This window comes from Hippopotamus amphibius, chromosome 6 (assembly GCF_030028045.1).
Source record: "Hippopotamus amphibius kiboko isolate mHipAmp2 chromosome 6, mHipAmp2.hap2, whole genome shotgun sequence".
Taxonomy (NCBI): domain Eukaryota; kingdom Metazoa; phylum Chordata; class Mammalia; order Artiodactyla; family Hippopotamidae; genus Hippopotamus; species Hippopotamus amphibius.
In genome coordinates, this window is record NC_080191.1 from 149,039,334 (window position 1) to 149,059,906 (window position 20,573).

Sequence of the window (20,573 nt, forward strand, 5' to 3'; positions counted from 1 at the left end):
GGAGTTATGAGTCCTCCCAAGAACTGCAAAGGCTAATACACTTGTTTCTTTTTAAAAATTATTTTCCCTTAAAGATATTCCATGCTCTTGCATTGGAAGAAGTAAAACTGTTAAAATGGTCATACTGCCCAAAGGAATCTACAGATTAAATATATCCCTAACAAAATGCTCATGACATTTTTCATAGAACTAGAACAAATAATCCTAAAATTTATATGAAAACAAAGAAGACCCAGAATTGCCAAAGCAATCCTGAGGAAAAAGAACAAAGCTGGAGATATCACCTTTCCAGACTTCAGACAATATTACAAAGCTACAGTAATCAAAACAGCATGGTATTGGCACAAAAACAGACACATAAATCAACGGAACTGAACAGAGAGCCCAGAAATAAACCCACACACCTACAGTCAGCTAATCTACGACAGAGGAGGCAAAAATATAAGACATTTCACCATAAAATACCTAGACGAGAATGTAGGCAAAATATTCTCAGATATAAATCATAATAGCAATATTTTCTTAGATGCATCTCCCAAGGCAAAAGAAATAAAAGCAAAAAATAAACAAATGGGACCTAATCAAACTTCTTTGCTTTTGCATGGCAGAGGAAACCATCAACAAAATGAAAAGACAACCTACAGAATGGGAGAAAATATTTGAAAATGATGCAACTAACAAGGGGTTAATCTCCAAAATATACAAACAGCTCATACAACTCAATATCAAAAAAAAAACAACCCAATCAAAAAATGGGCAGAAGACCTAAATAGACATTTCTCCAGAGAGGGCATACAGATGGCCAAACAGGTACATGAAAAGATGCTCAACATCATTAATTATTAAAGAAATGTAGGTCAAAACCATAATGAGGTATCACCTCACACAAGTCAGAATGGCTGTCATCAAAAAGTGTACAAATAATAAATGTTCGAGAGGGTGTGGAGAAGAGGGAATCCTCTTACACTGTTGGTGGGAATGTAAATTGGCACGGTCACTATGGAGAACAGTATGGAGGTTCCTTAAAAAACTAAAAATAGGGAGTTTCCTCATGGCCTAGTGGTTAGGATTCCGGGCTTTCACTGCCATGGCCTGGGTTCAATCCTTGGTTGGAGAACTGAGATCTCGCCAATCCCACTCCTGGGTATATATCCAGAAAACACAAAAACTCTAATTCAAAAAGCTACATGCACCCCAGTGTCCATAGCAGCACTATTTACAATAGCCAAGACATGGAAATAACCCAGGTGTCCATTAACTGGGTGTTATAATGATAGGTGCCCATTTCTGTGCTAAGGGTCACTGGCCCTTCTTGAAGTTGACAGATGTGTTAAACATTTGGTGATAACCCACAGGTGCTCTGGATATGCAGGGCCCTATAACTCCAGTGGGAGTGGAAGCTCACACAAACTGAAAACCAAAGCAGCTTCCAAAGCATGTAAATATTAACCCTTGGAAAGAAGTAGGGAGTTCACATGTGTGATCCAGCTGACTAAACTATTTTTTTTATAACTGCTTTCAGAGACTTTGGTTCACTCCTTTGTATATCCTTAATGGGGGCGAATTCACTATCCTTGAAGTTGGATTTGATTTCTGGAAAAGCCAAAGTTCCTCTAGAAAGGGTGTGTGATGAAGCCGAGGATCACATTTCATTCAAAAACAAGATGAGTCTATAAAGTAATGAGACTGATGTTCACATGCACCACATGAAATGGCTTGGAATGAAATTTCCTAAAAAATACTTTAGACAAGTTCTGAGTGCTAGCAATGGCATCATCATTAGATTAAAGCTTAGAAGAAGATATCTGGAGGAACAGTCCCTCTGATAACAAATCCCTACATTTCCCTTTGAAGGGTAGCATAGCATAGTGGAAAGACCAAGGGACTGAAACAAAAGACCAGGTTGAAATTCCTTCTTAGCCGCTTACCAGCTGTATGAGTTTTGCAAAAATATTTTACCTCTCAAGTATTTTCTAAATTTTTATTTATTTTTATTCATTTATTTTAAAATTTTTATTGGAGTATAGCTGCTTTACGTTATGTTAGTTTCTACTGTACAGCAAAATGAATCAGCTATATGTACACATATATCCCCTCTTTTTTGGATTTCCTTCCCATTTAGGTCACCACAGAGCACTGAGTAGAGTTCCCTGTGCTATACAGTAGGTTCTCATTAGTTATCTATTTTATACATAGTATCAATAGTATACATATGTCAATTCCAACCTCCAAATTCATCCCACCCCTGCTTTTCCCCCTTGGTATCTATCTATCCCTATGTTCTCTATGTCTGTGTTTGTTCTCTACGTCTGTGTCTGTATTTCTGCTTTGTAAATGAGATCGTCTATACCACTTTTTTCATATTCCACATATATGTGTTAATATTCAATATCTGAGTTTCTTTAAGTGTAAAAATATACAGTGTGAGAGCAGGAACTACACTTATTTACTACTTTTTCCCCAGAATAGAGCTGATACAAAGTACATATGCAATAAATAGTCACTGAAACAAAAATTCTAATGTCAACTGTTTTCAAAGAAATTACAATTAAACAAGGTATCCATTTAAGCTATTAAATTAACAAGTTAAAAAGAAATCAATTACATGAACCCAGTGACAGGGCAAGAATAAAGATGCAGATGTAGAGAATGTACTTGAGGACACAGGATTGGGGGGGGCGGCAATGGGGAAGCTGAAATGAAGTGAGAGAGTAGTATTGACATATATACACCACCAAATGTAAAACAGATAGCTCGTGGGAAGTTCCTGCAGAACATAAGGAGACAAACTTGATGATGGGTGATGACTTAGAGGGCCAGGATAGGGAAGGTGGGAGGGAGTCATGGGAGGGTGGGAATATGTGTATAAATACAGCTGATTCATTTTGGTGTACCTTAAAAACTGGCACAGCAGTGTAAAGCAATTATATTCCAATAAAGAGCTTAAATAAAAAAAAAATCAATTACAACAGTTCATGCTGGAAAGAATATAGCACAACTGGCACTCTCACAAATAACTTGGAAATAAGGAGGACCTGCAGAAGTATTTATACTCTTTGATCTACTGGTTTGGCCAAAAGGTTCATTTGGTTTTTTCATAAGATGGCTCTAGTAGCACTTAGTTGTCTTCAACTTCATTCAAAACAATTTTATTAGATTGTATGTGACAGCTGTCATATCAACGTGCATTTAAAAAAAAGACATCAAAATTGGTGAATTTTTGTGTAGCCATTTTAATATTGAAGATGAAAGAAAAAAGCAACATTTTTGGCATATTATGTTTTATTACTTCAAGAAAGGTAAAAATGCAAGTGAAATGCAAAAAAAAGATGTGTGCAGTGCATGGAGAAGGTGTTGTGACTGATCGAACGTGTCAAAAGTGGTTTGTGAAGTTTTGTGCTGGAGATTTCTTGCTAGACGATGCTCCACAGCCGGGTAGACCAGCTGAAGTTGATAGTGATCAAATCAAGATATTGAGAACAGTCAATGGTATAGCCAACATACTCAAAATACCCAAATCAAGCGTTGAAAATCATTTGCCCCAGCTTAGTTATGTTAATCCCTTTGATGTTTGGGTTCCACATAAGTTAAGCAAAAAAAACCTTCTTCACCGTATTTCCGCATGCAATTCTCTACTTAAATGTAATGAAAACGTTCCGTTTTTAAAACAAATTGTGACAGACAATGAAAAGTGGATAGTGTACAATAATGTGGAACGGAAGAGATTGTGGGGTAAGCGAAATAAACCACCACCAACCACACCAAAGGCCGGTCTTCATCCAAAGAAGGTGATGTGTATATGGTGGGACTGGAAGGAAGTCCTCTATTATGAGCCCTTTCAAGAAAACCAAATGACTAATTCCAAGAGGTACTGCTCCGAATTAGACCAGCTGAAAGCAGCACGCGATGAAAAGTGTCCAGAATTAGTCAACAGAAAACACATAATCTTCCATCAGGATAACACAAGATCACGTGTTTCTTTGATAACCAGGCAAAAACTGTTACAGCTTGACTGGGAAGTTCTGATTCATCTGCCATATCCACCAGACACTGAACCTTTGGATTTCCATTTATTTCAGTCTTTACAAAATTCTCTTAATGGAAAAAATTCCATTTCCATGGAAGACTATAAAAGGCACCTGGAACAGTTCTTTGCTCAAAAAGATTAAAAGTTTTGGGCAGATGGAATTATGAAGTTGCCTGAAAAAATGGCAGAAAGTAGTGGAACAAAACAGTGAATACATTGTTCCAAAAAATTCTTGGTGAAAATGAAAAAATGTGTCTTTCATTTTTACTTAAAAACTGAAGGCACTCTTTGACCAACCCAATAGTAGTTCTAATTTGGGGGAATCTCTTGGGGAAAAATCCTAAAAGCAAAAAATGGTATAGACACAAATATGTTCATTGTAACATTACTTAGAAAGAAACTAAACAGTCTGTTTCTGTTAATAAGAAAATAGTTATGTTAAAAATGGCACCTGCTCTTCGATATATCCATTACAAAGAGAAAGGAATGCAATACAGTAATAATGTGGTATATCCTTCTGATATAATAAGTAAATTAAGTTGTGCATAAAATTATATAACAGCATTTAACAAAAGACAACATATACACAAAAAGACTGAAAGGAAATATAACAAAAAGCAAATGCTGGCTGTGTTACAGTGAGACTGTAAGTGAATTTTTCTATTTTCTAAATTTTCTATAGTGTAATTATATACCTGTTGTGATATATAAAAATAATTCAGTCCTCTAATTTACTAAAGGAAATATGTTTCTTTGGGGAAAAAAATTTTAAGTGGCTGTGATAGCCAGAGATTATAGAACTTAAAGAACATTCTCTACCCTCTGACATTCACCTACTGCTCAAACACGACCTTTACCTACTCATATTCCTACACGTCACTTCCCTATACATACCTTTGCCTGTAAAACTTGTCTGTCTTGCCCATGCAGTATTTACTTTCCTCAAAGACACAGATGACTGAACTTCAGGGTTCCATCTGCTATTGGAATTTCTCCTGCTTGACCAAATTCCAGTTCCTCCTTCAGTATCCATCTCAAATGCCCCCTCCTCTGTGACACCCTGTCCAACTCACTCCTCAGACCACTGCTCCTGCCTCAATGCTCTCTAGGACTTGGTTCAAGTTTCTATTTTTGATACTTGCTGTATTGTCCTCATGAGTTTCTAGATCTATCTCCTTCACCTTTGTTCCCCTTGGTCTATCATGCTGCCTGGTGCATAATTAGTGCTCAATATAATTGCTAAATGAATGGCTTATATTGCTAACTATGCTTTCTTTCACTATGCTTATAAGTTTCTGTGTTCTGAAAAAGCAGGCAGCTTACCCCTTATCATTTCCTACTTGGGCTCTTCATGGAAAGGAAACAGGAATCCAGGGCAAAAGCAAGCAATCCAGGGCAAAAGCAAGCACATTATCACCAACCCTCTTTATTGTGGAAGCTCTCCAGGGACTTTGAATCACTCATCATGATTCTCTCAGCAATTATGGGAGTGTTTACTTTCTGCCAGGTACTTTTAGGAGCTGGATACACAGTGGGGAAGCCCACAGACCTCCTCCCTTTCCTCACAGAGCTGTCAATCTAGCAGGGGAGACAGAATTACTTAGAGAAACATTACTTTGGAGTAATTAAAGACACAATCACCAGTAGCAATATGTTCTATGGAGGGAAAAATCAGGGTAGAGTGAGAAAGGAAAACAGGGGTGAGACAGAAACTAGACTGGGTGGTTAAAACAAGAGGTCTCTAGCCAGACACCTAATCCCTTTGATGAACAGGCAAGCTTTTGTTCTCAAGTAAGGCACCATAGCTGCCAACAACTGCAGTGTTTGTTACAAACTTTAAACAAAGAAAGACTTTCTGGAAGTAGCACATTAGGAACACAACAAGAAAAAAATTTAAGTCAGTCTGAGACAAAAAACTACTAAAACCAAACAACAGTAGAAAGACAAATTGTTTTCAACCAAATTATGTATTTGGCCACCAGAATTTAAATGCTATTCTACTGGTTTGTAACAGAGAATATTTTTAATAAGCAGTTTAAAACTTATTCACCAAGTAGTACTTATTCTTGAAAAATCATATATTTGGTTGTGTGTTTTCATAATCATATTAGCTTACCTGAAGTTACCATAATTAAAACAGTGAAATATATCTTAACAACAGAAGACTGAGACTAGTTCCACCCATGGCCCAGTTATGCAAAGATCTCCTTCAAATGTTTTATGCCTTTTAGAAACGGAATAGAAATAACTCCCTGTGTGTGTCATACTGTCCCACCTCAGGGATTTGCACCTGCTATTTTCTCTTCCGGGAATGCCCTTCCTTCTACATCTGTGTGAGGTGCTTCTTCTCATCCTTCCAGACTGAGCCCAGCTAGCACTTCCTCTGGGATCCTCTGCCTGAGTTCCCCCAGACACACAGAAGCTTCCTCTGCTGGGCTCCCACAGCACCCACTGCGTACCACAAACCACGGCACTTAGTAGGTTTTGTTGGAAGCGTTTCCTTGGTTTTTCCAAACTAGAATGTGAGCACCTCAAGGTCTCTGCAGTATCTGACACCTTTGGGGGATCAATAAGTTGCTGAAAGTATATTGGCACTTTAGAGAATGGACAATGCACCATCTTCCTCCAGGAAAGAGGAGGCGTAACAGAGCATAACACTATACATTAAGCATAATTTCAATGGTTACAAAAAGACCCTAAGGAAGCCTGGCTTTCCCACATGCACTAAAAACCACAAGAACCAATCTTCAGTGCAACAACTTTAAGGATCACATGTGGGCTTCCTAGGTGGCACAGTGGTTGAGAATCCGCCTGCCAATGCAGGGAACACGGGTTCAATCCCTGCTCCAGGAAGATCCCACATGCCACGGAGCAACTAAGCCTGTGCGCCACAACTACTGAGCCTATGCTCTTAAAAAAAAAAAAGAGGAAAAAAAAAAAAAGGATCACGTGTGTGTGGAACTTTAAAAATGCTACCCAGGGTTGCTTGCCACTCTCTGAAATCTGGAAATGGAAACAAAACAAAACAAAACAAAACAAAACAAAGAAGGGGGGGGTGGAGGAGATAATAGCAGAAGACATTTAACCACTGACAACACGAAATGAAAGTCCAACTTTTTAAGCAGTTTAAATTCTATGATTTGCCCCAAAATACACTTTTATGGAGTCAGGAAATGATGTTACTGTTCTTACAGTAACTGAAAATCATTTCCCAACAGGTTCCTTCTGTAGACATAACCAAAAACAATGTTCTCCTTTTCATCCAAGATATATTTTCATTTACGTTGCAGGATGGTGCCATTTGTGATTGGCTATGTGAGGCAACAAGACTGAGAAGTTATTGATTTTGGTCAGTAGGGGCTTCTGTGACCAGTAAGCCCTGAATCTGGCAGCACTGTGTGTCCAGTAAAACACGGGCCCACTGTCCTTGACGAAAGTATAGCACATGCATTTAGATGGTACTCTGCTAACTACAGGATTAATAGGCATCAATCTACAAGGGAGTAAGTTTAATCTTCATCTGATGTGAACCTCATTGGGAAGCAGACAGGAAAAGCTACTTAGCCTGTAACAGTTCAGATTTTAAAATATGTTTCCACATAGATGAACCAACCAACACGAATTTAAAGATAGTTATTTGGGGAAGGAGAGTTTCTTGACTTTTTCTTTTCCCTTGTTTTTTATTTTTTTAATATATATTTTTATTTTTAAATATATATTTACTTCTTAAAGTACTAAGTAGTTACATATTTATCATACATATTTATATATAAACCTATTTAGTACCTCAGTAATATCCATCAGTAACCTCCACCTCAGGTTTTTTAATCACAAGCTATAAAGGATATTCTGGCTATTTCCTGTCATAAGTGATAGCTCAATAACAACATTGCCAAAGTCAAAACATTAGTTTTGGCAAACATCCTTGAAATCATTCCAACAAAGAGGCTACAGGTTGAAACACTGAAGTGTAACAGCCAGTGTTGCCTGGGAGCACATTTTGTGGCTGATCTGCTGAGAGGTCTACCAGGATGCAGAGCTTTGACACTGTTTCCCCAGTTTTCCTTTGTCCCCTGACTGCTCCATCTTCTTTGCTGGCTCCACCTCTTCTTCCCAACTCTAAAACTATTCTTTTATTCAACACTGTTTCCTTAGGGGAATTCCATGTTTTTAGGGGATTTCAATTACCATTGACCTGCCAACAAATTTCTCCATATTTCCCGTATTTTTCTTTATATAATTACTTGCCACATATTTCTGGCTCAGGGTTGTAGCTCCAAGAAGGCCAAGTGCTGTTTGTTTTGTGAACTGCTGTAACCCCAGCGCCTGGCACTTAATGATTGCTCAGTTAAACAGATGACATAGGTGAATTTCTTCTATTATGGTGTTCAGCTGAAGACACCTGCCTTTGGTAACTTTAGAGGTCAAAGTCATATTTTCCAGCGTTATAGACAAGACCTCTGGGCCCAAAGATGGCAATCATTTGAAGAAAACCAAAGCCCTTTGTTTAGGAAAGTATCAACCCTGTTTGCAAGTGCTCCTTTACTACCTTCACATTGTGGCAGATGGCTCAAGGACAGGGCAAAATTCAAGTAAAGCACTTTAATTTATATAACAAAATGTCATGTCACCAACTGTACCTTAGGTACCTAAAGTCTAAAGAACTCTTTTCAGATGACACATGTTATTCTAAAATAAAGCGATACCTTGGCAGAGTCTGAGGAAGATCTTTGACATAAGACAGTGACCGTCTAAAAGACATGCAGTTTCTTCAGCTTTTAGAACACTAACTTCAAAGCCAGACTGCTTGAATTAGCAGTCTGGCTCTGGGAGTGTGATCTGGGCAAGTTACTTAACCCCTCTGTGCCTCAATTTCTTCATTTTTAACATAGGAATAATAGTACTTACCTCACAAGGTTGCTGTAACGATTGAGTTAATATTTATGTGAAATGGTTAGACCGTATGAGTTAGCTATGATGATGATGAGCTATCCAGTTAGAACATCAGCAAACTAAGCCCATGGACTCCAAAATTTTAACTGCTGGGAAGGGGTTTTTAGTTCTTGCTATATACCAATCACTGTGTGTATGTAAGAATTTTATAAACACAATCACATTTAATCCATATAACAAGCCTTGAGGGAGGCACTATTATCCTATTTCTATAGATAAGGAAACTAACGCTTACAGAGTTTAAGTAACTTGTCCAAATAGTTTCATGACTAGTAAGTGCAAAAGCTGTGATTTAAGCCCAGTAGCCATAACCAACAGCAGTGCAGGTGAAGACGATCTACAGCTGTATAGAAATCCAGAAACCTGAGAGCAGCAGCAGATCAACAAGAATAATGGCAAAAATTTAAAAAAAAATTACTGCATATTACTCTCGGAGTATACTGTAGGCAATTGCCAAAAATCAGATTTGGACCAAATTACGTCTTATGTGGCAGGTACTATTTCAAGTGTTTTACATATTAACTGTCATGTGATGATGATGCTAGACAGCAAAGCTTTGTGCACATCATCACATGCGACCTTCACAGTAACTGTGTGGGTCGAGGGCTGTGACCACTTACTAGCTCAGGAAACAAACTCATAGGTTACATCCACTCTTCAAGTTCACACAGCTAGTATACTTCAAGCCTGGATTTGAGCACAGGTCTCCCTGATCCCAAAATCCATGTTCTTAAACACTATGAAAATGGACCCCCAAATTTAGTAAATATACCATCAGTATCATGAGGTTCAAATAAGGATCTATAATCAATTAAATAGGGGACTCACTAAATATTCTTTCTTTAAGATTCAAAATACGTTAGTATGGTAGGAATTCTTAACTGTTTCACAGTAAGAAAAGAAATCCTGATTAACTGTTTAACTCAGAGTTTCCTAGTCTTATTTAACCATGGAACACTTCTCAATGTGTAACATATACTAAAACACTCCAGGACTAAAATTTGTAAACAGTACATAACACACTCCTTGCCCACGTGATGCTCTTTCAATGTGGATTACTCAAAAGATTTCAGAATGGGGTGGGTGGAGTGAGAAGGGGAGGAAGGGAGACTGAACAATCATAACAGAAAGCTGTGGAGTCCAGCTGAAAGGGCTGTGGAGTCCAGCAGACCTGGTTCACCGTCAGCCTCCCAGGCAGTCCCATGTCTGTGAACCAGTTACTCAACCTTGCTGAGCTATTTTCCATCTCGTTAAGTGAGGATATTAACTACTATTTCACAAGGTGGCCGTGTTTATTATTCAATAAATGGATCCATTATTATGCAGATACCTGCCAGTACTCTTATTCTATTAAAAGCAGATAATCTTTTAAAAGCAAAATTGATTTGGCTTACTAAGAAAGTCAAGGAAGCAGGGATTATTGCTCCTCTGGACTTGCTTCTCTCTAACGGGGAAGAACTATGCTATGAAATGGAAGTGACTGAAACCTTGGGACAGAGTGACCCTATTTTAGAACTGATGCATAAAGCAGGAAGAGTGAAATAAATGTCTTGCATTTTAGAAAAGTAGACTTTAGAATGGTCAAGGAAAAGGTAATTTGTGTTCCAGGGCAGAGACAACATTATGGGACAGGAAGCACAGAAGAGTGTCAGTCAGATTAGTTTCTCATGGGGCATTCATCAATTATCCATTCTGGAGGAAAAGAGAAACGTAGAATGATACCAAATGAATGTGGGAATTCAGTAGCGATCTTTTAAGGAGATGGCCTGCAATTATAACTAACATTTAGCTGGAAACACATGATTCATTACAAATTCAAAAGCAAGCATAAATCTACAAAAATATTATGAGGAAGTTAGAAACCTAGAAAACAGCAAGGCTTGCAAGAAAAAGTTGCAAAGGACAACAAAAAGCCATTTTGGGATAAGTTCAGAGTCAGAAGCACAAGAAAGCACTAGGTCTGCCCTTTGGGGCAAATGGAGTAACACAGAAGACTGAAAGAAAGCAGAACTATGAACTCCTGTTTCCTCTATCACGAATGATCTTCAAGCCTCCCCCCGCAAGAACCCAAAAAACAAAAACCTTAAAATAGTAAGGGAGAAATTATGTCTATGATAGGTGTGAAAGCTTATGTTTTGGTGGGGAGCTTGTACATAATGAAATATCAACATTAGGAAAGAAACATAAAAGGGCCATAAAAGAAAAACAAAATGCTAGCAGAGTATAAAGGAGAGAGAAATTAAGCTTGACTGGGGAAAAAGAGGAAGTTTTCAAAAGAAATGATCTTTGAGTAGGTGTTGAAAGATGTGTGGGATGTTGGCTAAAGTAAGAGGATGGAAGGGCATGTGAGGCAGAGGTGACAGTAGGAGGAAAGATGTCAGGATTATCACGGGAACACTGTGAGGCTAGATTCAGCAGGGTGGTACCAGGTTGGAGGAGGCCCTAAGTGCCAGCTAAGGAACTTAGTACTTTTATTCTGCCACTATCCTTGGAAACAGGAACTCTTCCTGGGGGTGATGGGTGGGAGCTGGTTTCCTGGAGGGTTAACAGGCAAATTTGAGCAGAACAGGGAACACAGGGATCATTCTTTAACTTTGAGTTGATTATGCTGATCAATGTAAGTCACATAAATGCAGGCTGAGCATATGTCCAGGTTTGTCTGGGAATAGTTCTGGTTTAAAACGGTTGTCCTGGCATGATTATTAACAGCTGCCCTTATCACTCTAAAAAAAATCATGGTTTGGACAATAAATTATGTGGCTACCTAGGTATATGTAACTTGGGGACTATCTCTCTGTGTTTAATAGCAATAATAATAAACGTGTATTTAAATAGTTACAAACTGTAGGGAAGAGAGCTCCCAACAGGTAGGCCACTAATGGCTTACAGATGGGCTACAACATATTGATGGTTAGGTGTTTTATAGAGGTGAAAACTTAAGACCATTTTTTATAACTATTCAAAATTCATCAGAGTTGGCATTCTCTCTGAGAACCATTTGTATAATTCTCTTTACGAATCTTGTGAATTCTGTCATTCAAGCCCTTACAGATTCCCCTGGTATTTCCTCCGCTTTGCCTTGGCAGATTTTACAAAGGTCATCAAGTCTCTGACATGAGAAAAGATCGGGAAACACCAGTGTAGATTAATTTAATGGCAGTAGCTCAAAAACTAGTCAGGATACAGTGTACTCGTGATAAAGTTATCATGAGCATTCCCACGTTCATGGCCGCAGCTACGAGCGGCCTGTCAGAGAGACAGCACTAGCGACAAAAAGTGGCAAATCCACCATGGAGGACTTTGTTTTCAGGTCTCCCTGGCCCAGCAGTGAGAACACGAAACTAAGAGTCTAGGAATTTTGATTCTAGTCCTGTTTTGCCACTATAACTAATCGTGTGACCTTGGGGATGTCACTGACCCTTTCTGAACCTGTTTCCTCACTTGACAAATGGAAATAACTAATGCCAACCAGTTATTTATTGTAAAAATAAAATAAGATGATATAAGTGAAACCCTTTGTAAAACCTGAAGTGCTATATAAATGTAAGGTATAACAAAAAATTGTGTTCTTTGGGGTCTCATTTTTCTTACCGCTAGCCTCCTCTTCCTCTTCCTGGTGAGCCCCTGGGGTTTCCTTGGTAGGATCACCAATCCTCCTCTCACTCCACACACATTCATTTCCACTGCTTCCACCACCACCCATTCACTGACTTCTGTCAAATCCGTATCTCGAGCCCAGCTGTCTCCCTCTCTCCCTCAAACTCTGGTCTTGTATATGCAAACTATTTATGAACAGCTATTCTTAAACCAGTCCCACGGACACTTCAAAGCAAGGTACCAAGCTCTATTACCTTCACCCTCGGATATGCTCCTTTTCCTAATCAGGGTCATCATCACCATTCACCCAGTTACTCCAGAGTCTGTCCCAGGAGGCATCTTTGATTCCTTTCTCTCCTTCACTCTGTATTAACACCCCCCCGACCCCTCCAGCAGCAACTCTGATCAGCCTCACTGAAAACTAGTCCCATCTGATTAGTTCATGCTCTCCCCTCTTACCTGGATAGTTGCTTCCCAAGTGGTCTTTTGCCCTGATTTGGTTTCTTAAACGCTAGTCTCTATACTGCCACCGAGAAAGACTGTTCTCAAACAGATCTGACCACGTGATTTTCCTGCTAAAAATCTTTCAGTGGCTCCTTTCCTGCCCCACAGAGTCCTTCATTACCTGCCCTGTGCTTCCTTCCTGCCTCATCTCTCTGACTCCTGAGTTTTATGCTCCAGCCACTCTGAACCACTTTTAGAGCCTTAGCTTGTAATATCCTCTCCCAATGGAACATTTTCTTTGGCTGGAATGCCCTTTTCACCCTCCTTTCTCTTCCTCTTCTCTTCCCCACCTCTTTCACTCAGCTAGCTCTCATGGAAAGTCAACCTAGCACAATGGTTGAGCTCTTGAACTCACAGTAAGACAGGCTGGAGTTACATTGTGACTCCACCTATTATAAGCTTTGTTATCATGAGCAAGTTACTTTTCTTTACAGTTCAGTTTCCTCCTTTGTGAGATAAGGAAAATAAGAACATCCATCTCATAGAACTATAGCATGGATTAAATGAATTGCATGTAAAGCACATAGCACAGTATCTGGCACAGAGTATATCCTGTGTATATAATGCTCCGTTATATCCTTAATAGATGCTATTTTTACCGTAAATGCTCAACCTTGATAATTCAGAGTAGATATTAATATGAAAGGGAGATATCAGTTTCTGATGCCCAGGTCAACATTAGATGTCCCTTTTAAGGCTCCTGTAGCAACCCATAAATGCCTCTATCATAACTCTTCTTCTATCATTCAAGTGCACACTGTAATTGTCAGTAGGTTTATCTCCCTTCGCTGGACTGTAAACTCCTCAAGATTAAGCATGTATCTTACTCTGTTTCACCAACTCCTAGCATTAGGGTTCAGTTAATATTCATTGAATTAATGATGACTTCTGAATTTTAATTTTATTAAGGATAGGATATTAAGGTAGGATTTTAATTTCATTTTGGAAACTGAAAAATAGATTGCTAAAATTTCATAATAACACATCTTAGATAGGGAACATAGCTAGGTTTGCCACTTGGAAATTTAATTATATGTCTTAATTCTTTTTAAACTTAAATGAAGAAGAAAATAAGTGATAGTTCTCACATAGTTTCATTTGGCAGTAAAAGTAAATATATGCTCACTAATTTAGAAGTTACTGTGCATTAATAGAATGTTTAAGAATTATTACAGTTTCACACTGCACAGAAATGTTTTCATACCAAGCTCAAGCCACATGTTAGAAATAGGATGTCTCATTAAAATAAAGTAATAATAATGGCATTTCTGTGCTCAGGGCCATATTTGTAGAGTTCTAGGAAAAATAAAAAGAACTATAAATTAAGCATCGTCTTACACACTTGTAGCTGATTTAATCTGACCTTAATGTTTGATTGGATTCACCAGCAGTTACTGTCTACAAGACCAACTCATACTGCTCATTTGTCAGAGCTAATACTGATTAAACAGTGTCCTCAGGATATGCTTAAAGCCATTCTGCTGTTTAAAGAAAATCCCATTAAATCAGCCAAAAATCGTGCTTAGTGAAATCTCTAATTTACATGAAGAAATGTGTATCAAGGCAAATCTAGAAGGCGGTAGGCAAAACTTATTATTTACTAATGTTTTAAAGTTAAATTTACCTGACAGTAGTAAACATTCCAGTTCATGAAGACTTATGAAAGAGATTACCAAGCTGGATGAAGTTCTGCATGGCATCCAGCTGAGCTGTCATTTAAACCATACCCACACAGCTCAAAGGCACATCACGCACAGAGAACTCAGGTAAAGTCACATTAGATTTCAACAAGTTTGGGGATATTTTATGTGGTAAAAACCTTGCTCAACCAGTACAAAAACACTGTTATTGATAAGAAATAAGGAGGAATACTCAGCAGAAACACCAGTTTCAATAATCTTTCTTTTATATTATGTCATCAAAAAGATACGTAGGGTAAGAACTAGAAAGTTAGGAAATGATCAAGGTAAGACAAGTCACACTCTGGCTCTGAATTCCTTTGAGATACCATTATTACCTTAGGTCACCATCTTTATCACCCCTCTGAACTGTACATAACTGCTCCCTCCTATGAGCTTCTGTAACTGCACCTCTTCTGTAATACTTGTCAGCTCTTGCCTTTTTTTTTTTTTTTTTTTTTTGGCCTTGGGCATGGCAATGACTATTTTTTTTTAAATTTTATTTATTTATTACTTTTGGGGGGGTACACCAAGTTCAATCATCTGTTTTTATACACATATCCCCATATTCCCTCCCTCCCTCGACTCCCCCTCCACCCTCCCTCGAGTCCCCTCCACCCTCCCCGTCCCAGTCCTCTAAGGCATCTTCCATCCTCGAGTTGAACTCAGCTCTTGCCTTTTTAATAGCTGTATATTAACACGGCTTCTCCATCGTACCAGGCTGAGATTTTTTGTAGGTCAGACTCACACAGTAAGCTTTCAATCTGTGTTACATCTAAGTGACTGGGCATGAAGCCTGCTATCGTGACAGCTGTCAAAGGATACAGAATGCCTTTTTTAAAGCAATCTATTTTCGGGAATTCCCTGGCAGTCCAGTGGTTAGGACTCAGCACTTTCACTGCCATGGCCGGGGTTCAATCGCAGGTCAGGGAACTATGATCCCACAAGCCATGCGGCACAGCCAAAAAAAAAAATATATATATATATATATATATATATATTTTCTTCAGAGAACAATTACTAAAATATTAATCACATTGATATGCACATGCACATCAATTCCACTTTAGAAGTAGAAAGCCTACTACAAAAAAGTTTTTAATTAATTTCTTATTCCATGTTCATTGCAGAAAAGCTAGACTATACAGATAGGAAAACTGAAGATATAATCTTATGGCCCAGAAAAAAAATCCCTATATTTTAAATTATATCCTTCTGCTTTTTCTATACATCGATATATAGATACATAAAACTATGTTTTGATATATAGATATTTTAAATGGGATAACGGCCCATATACCATTTTGTAGCATTTTCCCACTTAACACACAGTACAAATCATTTGTAAACCATTAAACGTTTTTACAACTTTATTTTACTGCATAGTTTTCAAAACATGGGTTTATCATATTTACTTAACCTCTTATTGTTCTTAAATTCTTTTAAATAACACTGTAAAAAAAAAGAAAGGGGGGCTTCCTAGGTGGCGCAGTGGTTAAGAATCCGCCTGCCAATGCAGGGGACAAGGGTTTGATCCCTGCTCCAGGAAGATCCCACCAAAAAAAAAAAAAGAAAGGTTGCTGACTATTCCCTCATATTTCTCATAAATGGCAGTGCTTTTGGACTAGTTCTAAAAGATTTTTGTACCTGTGAACTATTTCTATCTTTATAGCTACAGCTTTGACTATATGCATGATCACTTAAAATAAAGTCATCCAGAGGGATTGCTGGGTCAAAGAATAAATGCTTGTTCAGTTTCTGAAGGATACTACCAAACTACCCTCAAAAAAGTTATTAAAATTTACATTTTCTCCAGCAGTGTATACTTCTCAGTATCTCTACCTGTACTGGGATTACCATTTTAAAAAAATCTTTGGTTGCACAGCATTTTGAAATGTCTTCTGAACCTCCCCCAAACTCCCTCCTTTTGTTCCACTAGTCTCCTGCTGCCCAGTCTTCATCTAAACCTCTCTCCACTGCCCTTCCCAGACCTAGTTTTGTTTGTGCTTTTCCACTGCTCAAGTCTTAGGATGGCTTTGCTATAACACTGAAAGTTGCCTAGCTAGTATTTTATCCCCTTAGACTCTTTGAGCCAAAGTATCAACTGACTAATCTGAAAAACTAATCCATGCTAATGTAAAGGGGCTCATTTCCAGCAATGTGTGTGTAATATAACTCCAGCAGTTTAAGAGAAATACATTATATCAGTAGTGCATTTTATTTAACTTACAGGGCAGTGGTTCTCAATTTTGCTGCACATTGAAATCACCTTGGGAACTGTTAAAAATACTGCTGCCTGGTCCTCACCTCCCAGAGATTCTGAATAAACTTGGTATGTGGTGTGACTTGGGCATTAGGATTTTTGAAGGCTCCCTAGGTGACTCTAATGTAGCATCTGTGTTTGAGATAACTTGAGAAAGATCCTAAGTAGCTTCTTCTCAGGTAACACTGGAGGATGCCAAGGAAGAAAAGTACAAGGAACATAATCTCAATAATCTGACTCATCTGCAGAAGATAAAGGAGATAAGAAGGGGCAGCGAGGGGTGAATTATTTGCCAATGACAACAGAATACAAGTAGCTTCACTTTTTTGGCCACATGCCATCTTAGTTCCCCGACCAGGTATCAAACCCACACCCCCTGCAGTGGAAGCACACGGAGTCTTAACCACTGGACCACCAGGGAAGTCCTGAGCAGTCATAGTTCTTGATGCTAGGCAGGTGCCTGCTGTGTTAGGAAGTAGGCCAAGCCTTACCTTTGAAGTACTGATAGCCTTTGAAATTGAGCCAATCAACTCAAACTAAAATGATCTGGGTAACAAATGCAACTCGGTGGTAGCATTCCAGGTTTCAAAGAGGTAAACTATTTCCAGTTTACATTTGTTTTATTTTTTCAACAAAGTTGGGCAGTACCACAGATTTTCCCCACAACCCATAGTGGTCCTTTGGGACAACTCTTAGAAGAATAACTACAACCAGTTCCAGCCATTTAAATACATTGCAGCACTCTTACAAAGTAGCTCTTAGCCCTATTTTACAAGGAAAGCTGAGGATCAGAGAAGGTTAGTGAATGGGCTGGCCTCACAGCCAGCAAGTGGCCTGGCTGAGGTGGGATTCAGGGAAGCATGACTTTAACAGTCATACTCTATTTACCACCAAGTGTCAAGCCATGTTGCCTTTTCCCCAGGACAATTTGAAGTGACATTGGTAAATTACTGTCCTGGGTAGAATATGCTTCCTTGTGGTCCGAATGATCTCTCTGATATTTTACAATTTAAAAGACAAGTGATGAGAGACCCTTCTGTGCTAACCCACCTCCCAGCCAGTGTCAAGTGAGGACTACTTTGTTACCTTATCTATCTCTGTGACCTGGCATCACAAACATTATCATTCTCAAACACCAGCTGAGGGCACACTCTGCAGAGGACGGTAAGGTCCAAAGGCCTTAATGGGTTGGCTGCTTTGTTGGGGAAGAAAGGCTTTTTTCCAAACCTGGCTTTTCCCAAATTACTTATGATAGGGAAGATTTCTCTGGTGATCAAAAAAGGAAGAATAATCTCTGTGGCCAACATAGTTGTTTGACTTTTTTTTTTTCCTGTTTTACTTATTATTAGTTATTATTCTTTTTAGTGTAGAGGGCCATTTAAGCCACCCAGGTAAAAACCATAGTATTCGAGAATCTTTAAAGGGTGTTACTTCCCAGCTACATAATTTCTGGAGGAAGAGAGTGATCGTAGGGCTTCCTGCACAAAAATTGGAGATGGTCATTGTTTCACCATGTCAACACTGTAGTAAGGAGGAGGGAAGGAAGAGGCTCTACAGCCTCATGGACCCTTCCTAAGAGACAACAGGGGACTTGGGGGTGGGGAACGTGGCTGGATTCAAGAAAAGCAAAGTCTTCCTAGCAACGTGCTACAATATCCTAGCTAAGGGATTTTTGATAGGACAAAGCCTCAGAGACTATGTAATCCTACACACAATTAGAATGGACAGGGAAAAGGAACATCAAGCCTCTGGGAAAATCATAGTTTTTTCTCTCTAGCTGTCATTCTTGAAAGGAGATTACAAAAATAACCTGAGATCAAAGCCCAAGGTTGGGGGAAGGTAGCAGACCTGGTTTTGGAGGAGGGTTAGGAGTTTAGATAGAGCAGGATGCTCAGAAATACTGTTCAATCATAGGGCTCAGCCTTGACTACAGATTGTAGTTTAGATTTTAGATTGTCTGGCACTAAAAATAATGCCTCTTAAATAGAATAAACCAGAAAGTTACATTTTCCTGTCTATGGGGTAGAAATACACACCCATGATACAGTAGAGAGAACGGTCACCCTGCCAGGGTAAGCCAGGGTATCCTGGCTCGGGCAAAGGATATCTCCTCCACAGTTAAGGACATAAACCAAATGCTGCAGGGCAGGCAAAAAAGAAAAGCATCATGCAAACACCAGCTGCCACTGCCTCCACAGCCTCTCCTCCAGCCAGCCAAGTCTCCTGGCCTCCTTCCTGATGAGTGCCACGCATGAAATGTGAGATCTGTGCTGTCCCCTGAGTACCTGGAGGAGCCCAGCCTGCTGCCCCCTGGAATGAAGGGCTCCTTCGTCGGGGACATTGGGAGATCACCCGTGCCCGAGTCTACTTTTAAGGTGGCTGCATTCCTAGGAAGCAGAACCCGGTTTTTCCCAGAGCCTTCCTAAAACATTTAACTCACTCTCTGCCGCCCTCTATAGGCGAACAAAATGGGGGAGGGGTGGTTTATAACATGCTGGAAGATTGGTTTCTGACGTTGCAAACCAAGAAAGAAGGGGACGTTTAGGAGAAACGAAGGATTAAATAGTCGTCAAATTCTATTCAAGAACTTCACCTTCTCTGTTATCAACACAGACGAAGAGACACACAGACCTAACCCGCTGCTACAAAATGACAAATGCGACACCCTGAAAATGTCAGCCTCAACCACCTTAAAAAGAGATCGCCTCACTGCGTTAGAAAAATATGCATTCTCGTGGGACAAGGTCCGGAAATTCTGTTTTCCTCTTTAAATATTGCTTAAGAGAAGGGAGAGAAAATCAGCCCTGGGCTGCGTCTCACCACTTGCTGTGCGCTCCGGAAAGTGGCGTCCAGCAGCATCAGCTTCCAGGGATCCGACACAGAGCTTGGCAGGGGAATGTAGATGTAATAGGCGGCCAGCGCCACCAGGGCGGTAAGCAGGACACAGGACGACCTCATCCTCCCCCGGCGCGGCTGGCCTGCAGGGCTGATGAGGAGGAAAGGGCAATGCAAAGACCTCAAGCAAGTTTCTGCAAGGGCCAGACGCTCATTCACCGGTTTCTTATATGCCCAGGAGCCAATCAGAAGCGGCGTCGGGAGGAAGTCGGAGCGCTGACGTGCCCCCTCCACTGTGTCCTTGCAAAGTGCTGCAGACACTCCAGGTTTGAGAAAGCTCTGGGGCTGTGCTGGGCGCAGAACAGCGGACTCCGGAGGACACAGGTGTGTATTGCATGCCTGTGACCAAAGGCTCCCTCCTGCAGGTTCCCAAACGGAAACATGCCTGTAATAGTTTCGGTGTGATGAGTTTCTGTCTGTCCAAAGCACGTGGGTCAGTCTGACTCAAAATGGAGTCCGATGTGGGAAAGATAATATAATGATAATAATAAAAATCCTCTGTCTTCTACAGCAAGATTTGCAATGGAATGTAATTTCTAGCTGCTATGTGGTGAGAGAAGATAAATTCTTATAGCTCGAGCAATGATAAGCTAGTAGTACATCTAGCACCCAAATCTTGGTTTCCAGATCTCATTCTCCAATAAAAGGAACCTGA

The 20,573-nt window shown here is 39.6% G+C and overlaps 1 protein-coding gene across 1 annotated transcript in view; it reads right to left on the minus strand.

Annotated features, from left to right (window-relative positions):
- NCEH1 (neutral cholesterol ester hydrolase 1) overlaps window positions 1–20,093 on the minus strand; it is a 64,695-nt gene extending 44,602 nt beyond the window's left edge. The window contains exon 1 of the mRNA XM_057740252.1: window positions 19,844–20,093. Within this exon, the coding sequence (XP_057596235.1) occupies window positions 19,844–19,981 (138 nt within the window). The 5' untranslated portion in view covers window positions 19,982–20,093. The remainder of the gene's footprint in view (window positions 1–19,843) is intronic.
- Window positions 20,094–20,573: the final 480 nt, after the last annotated feature.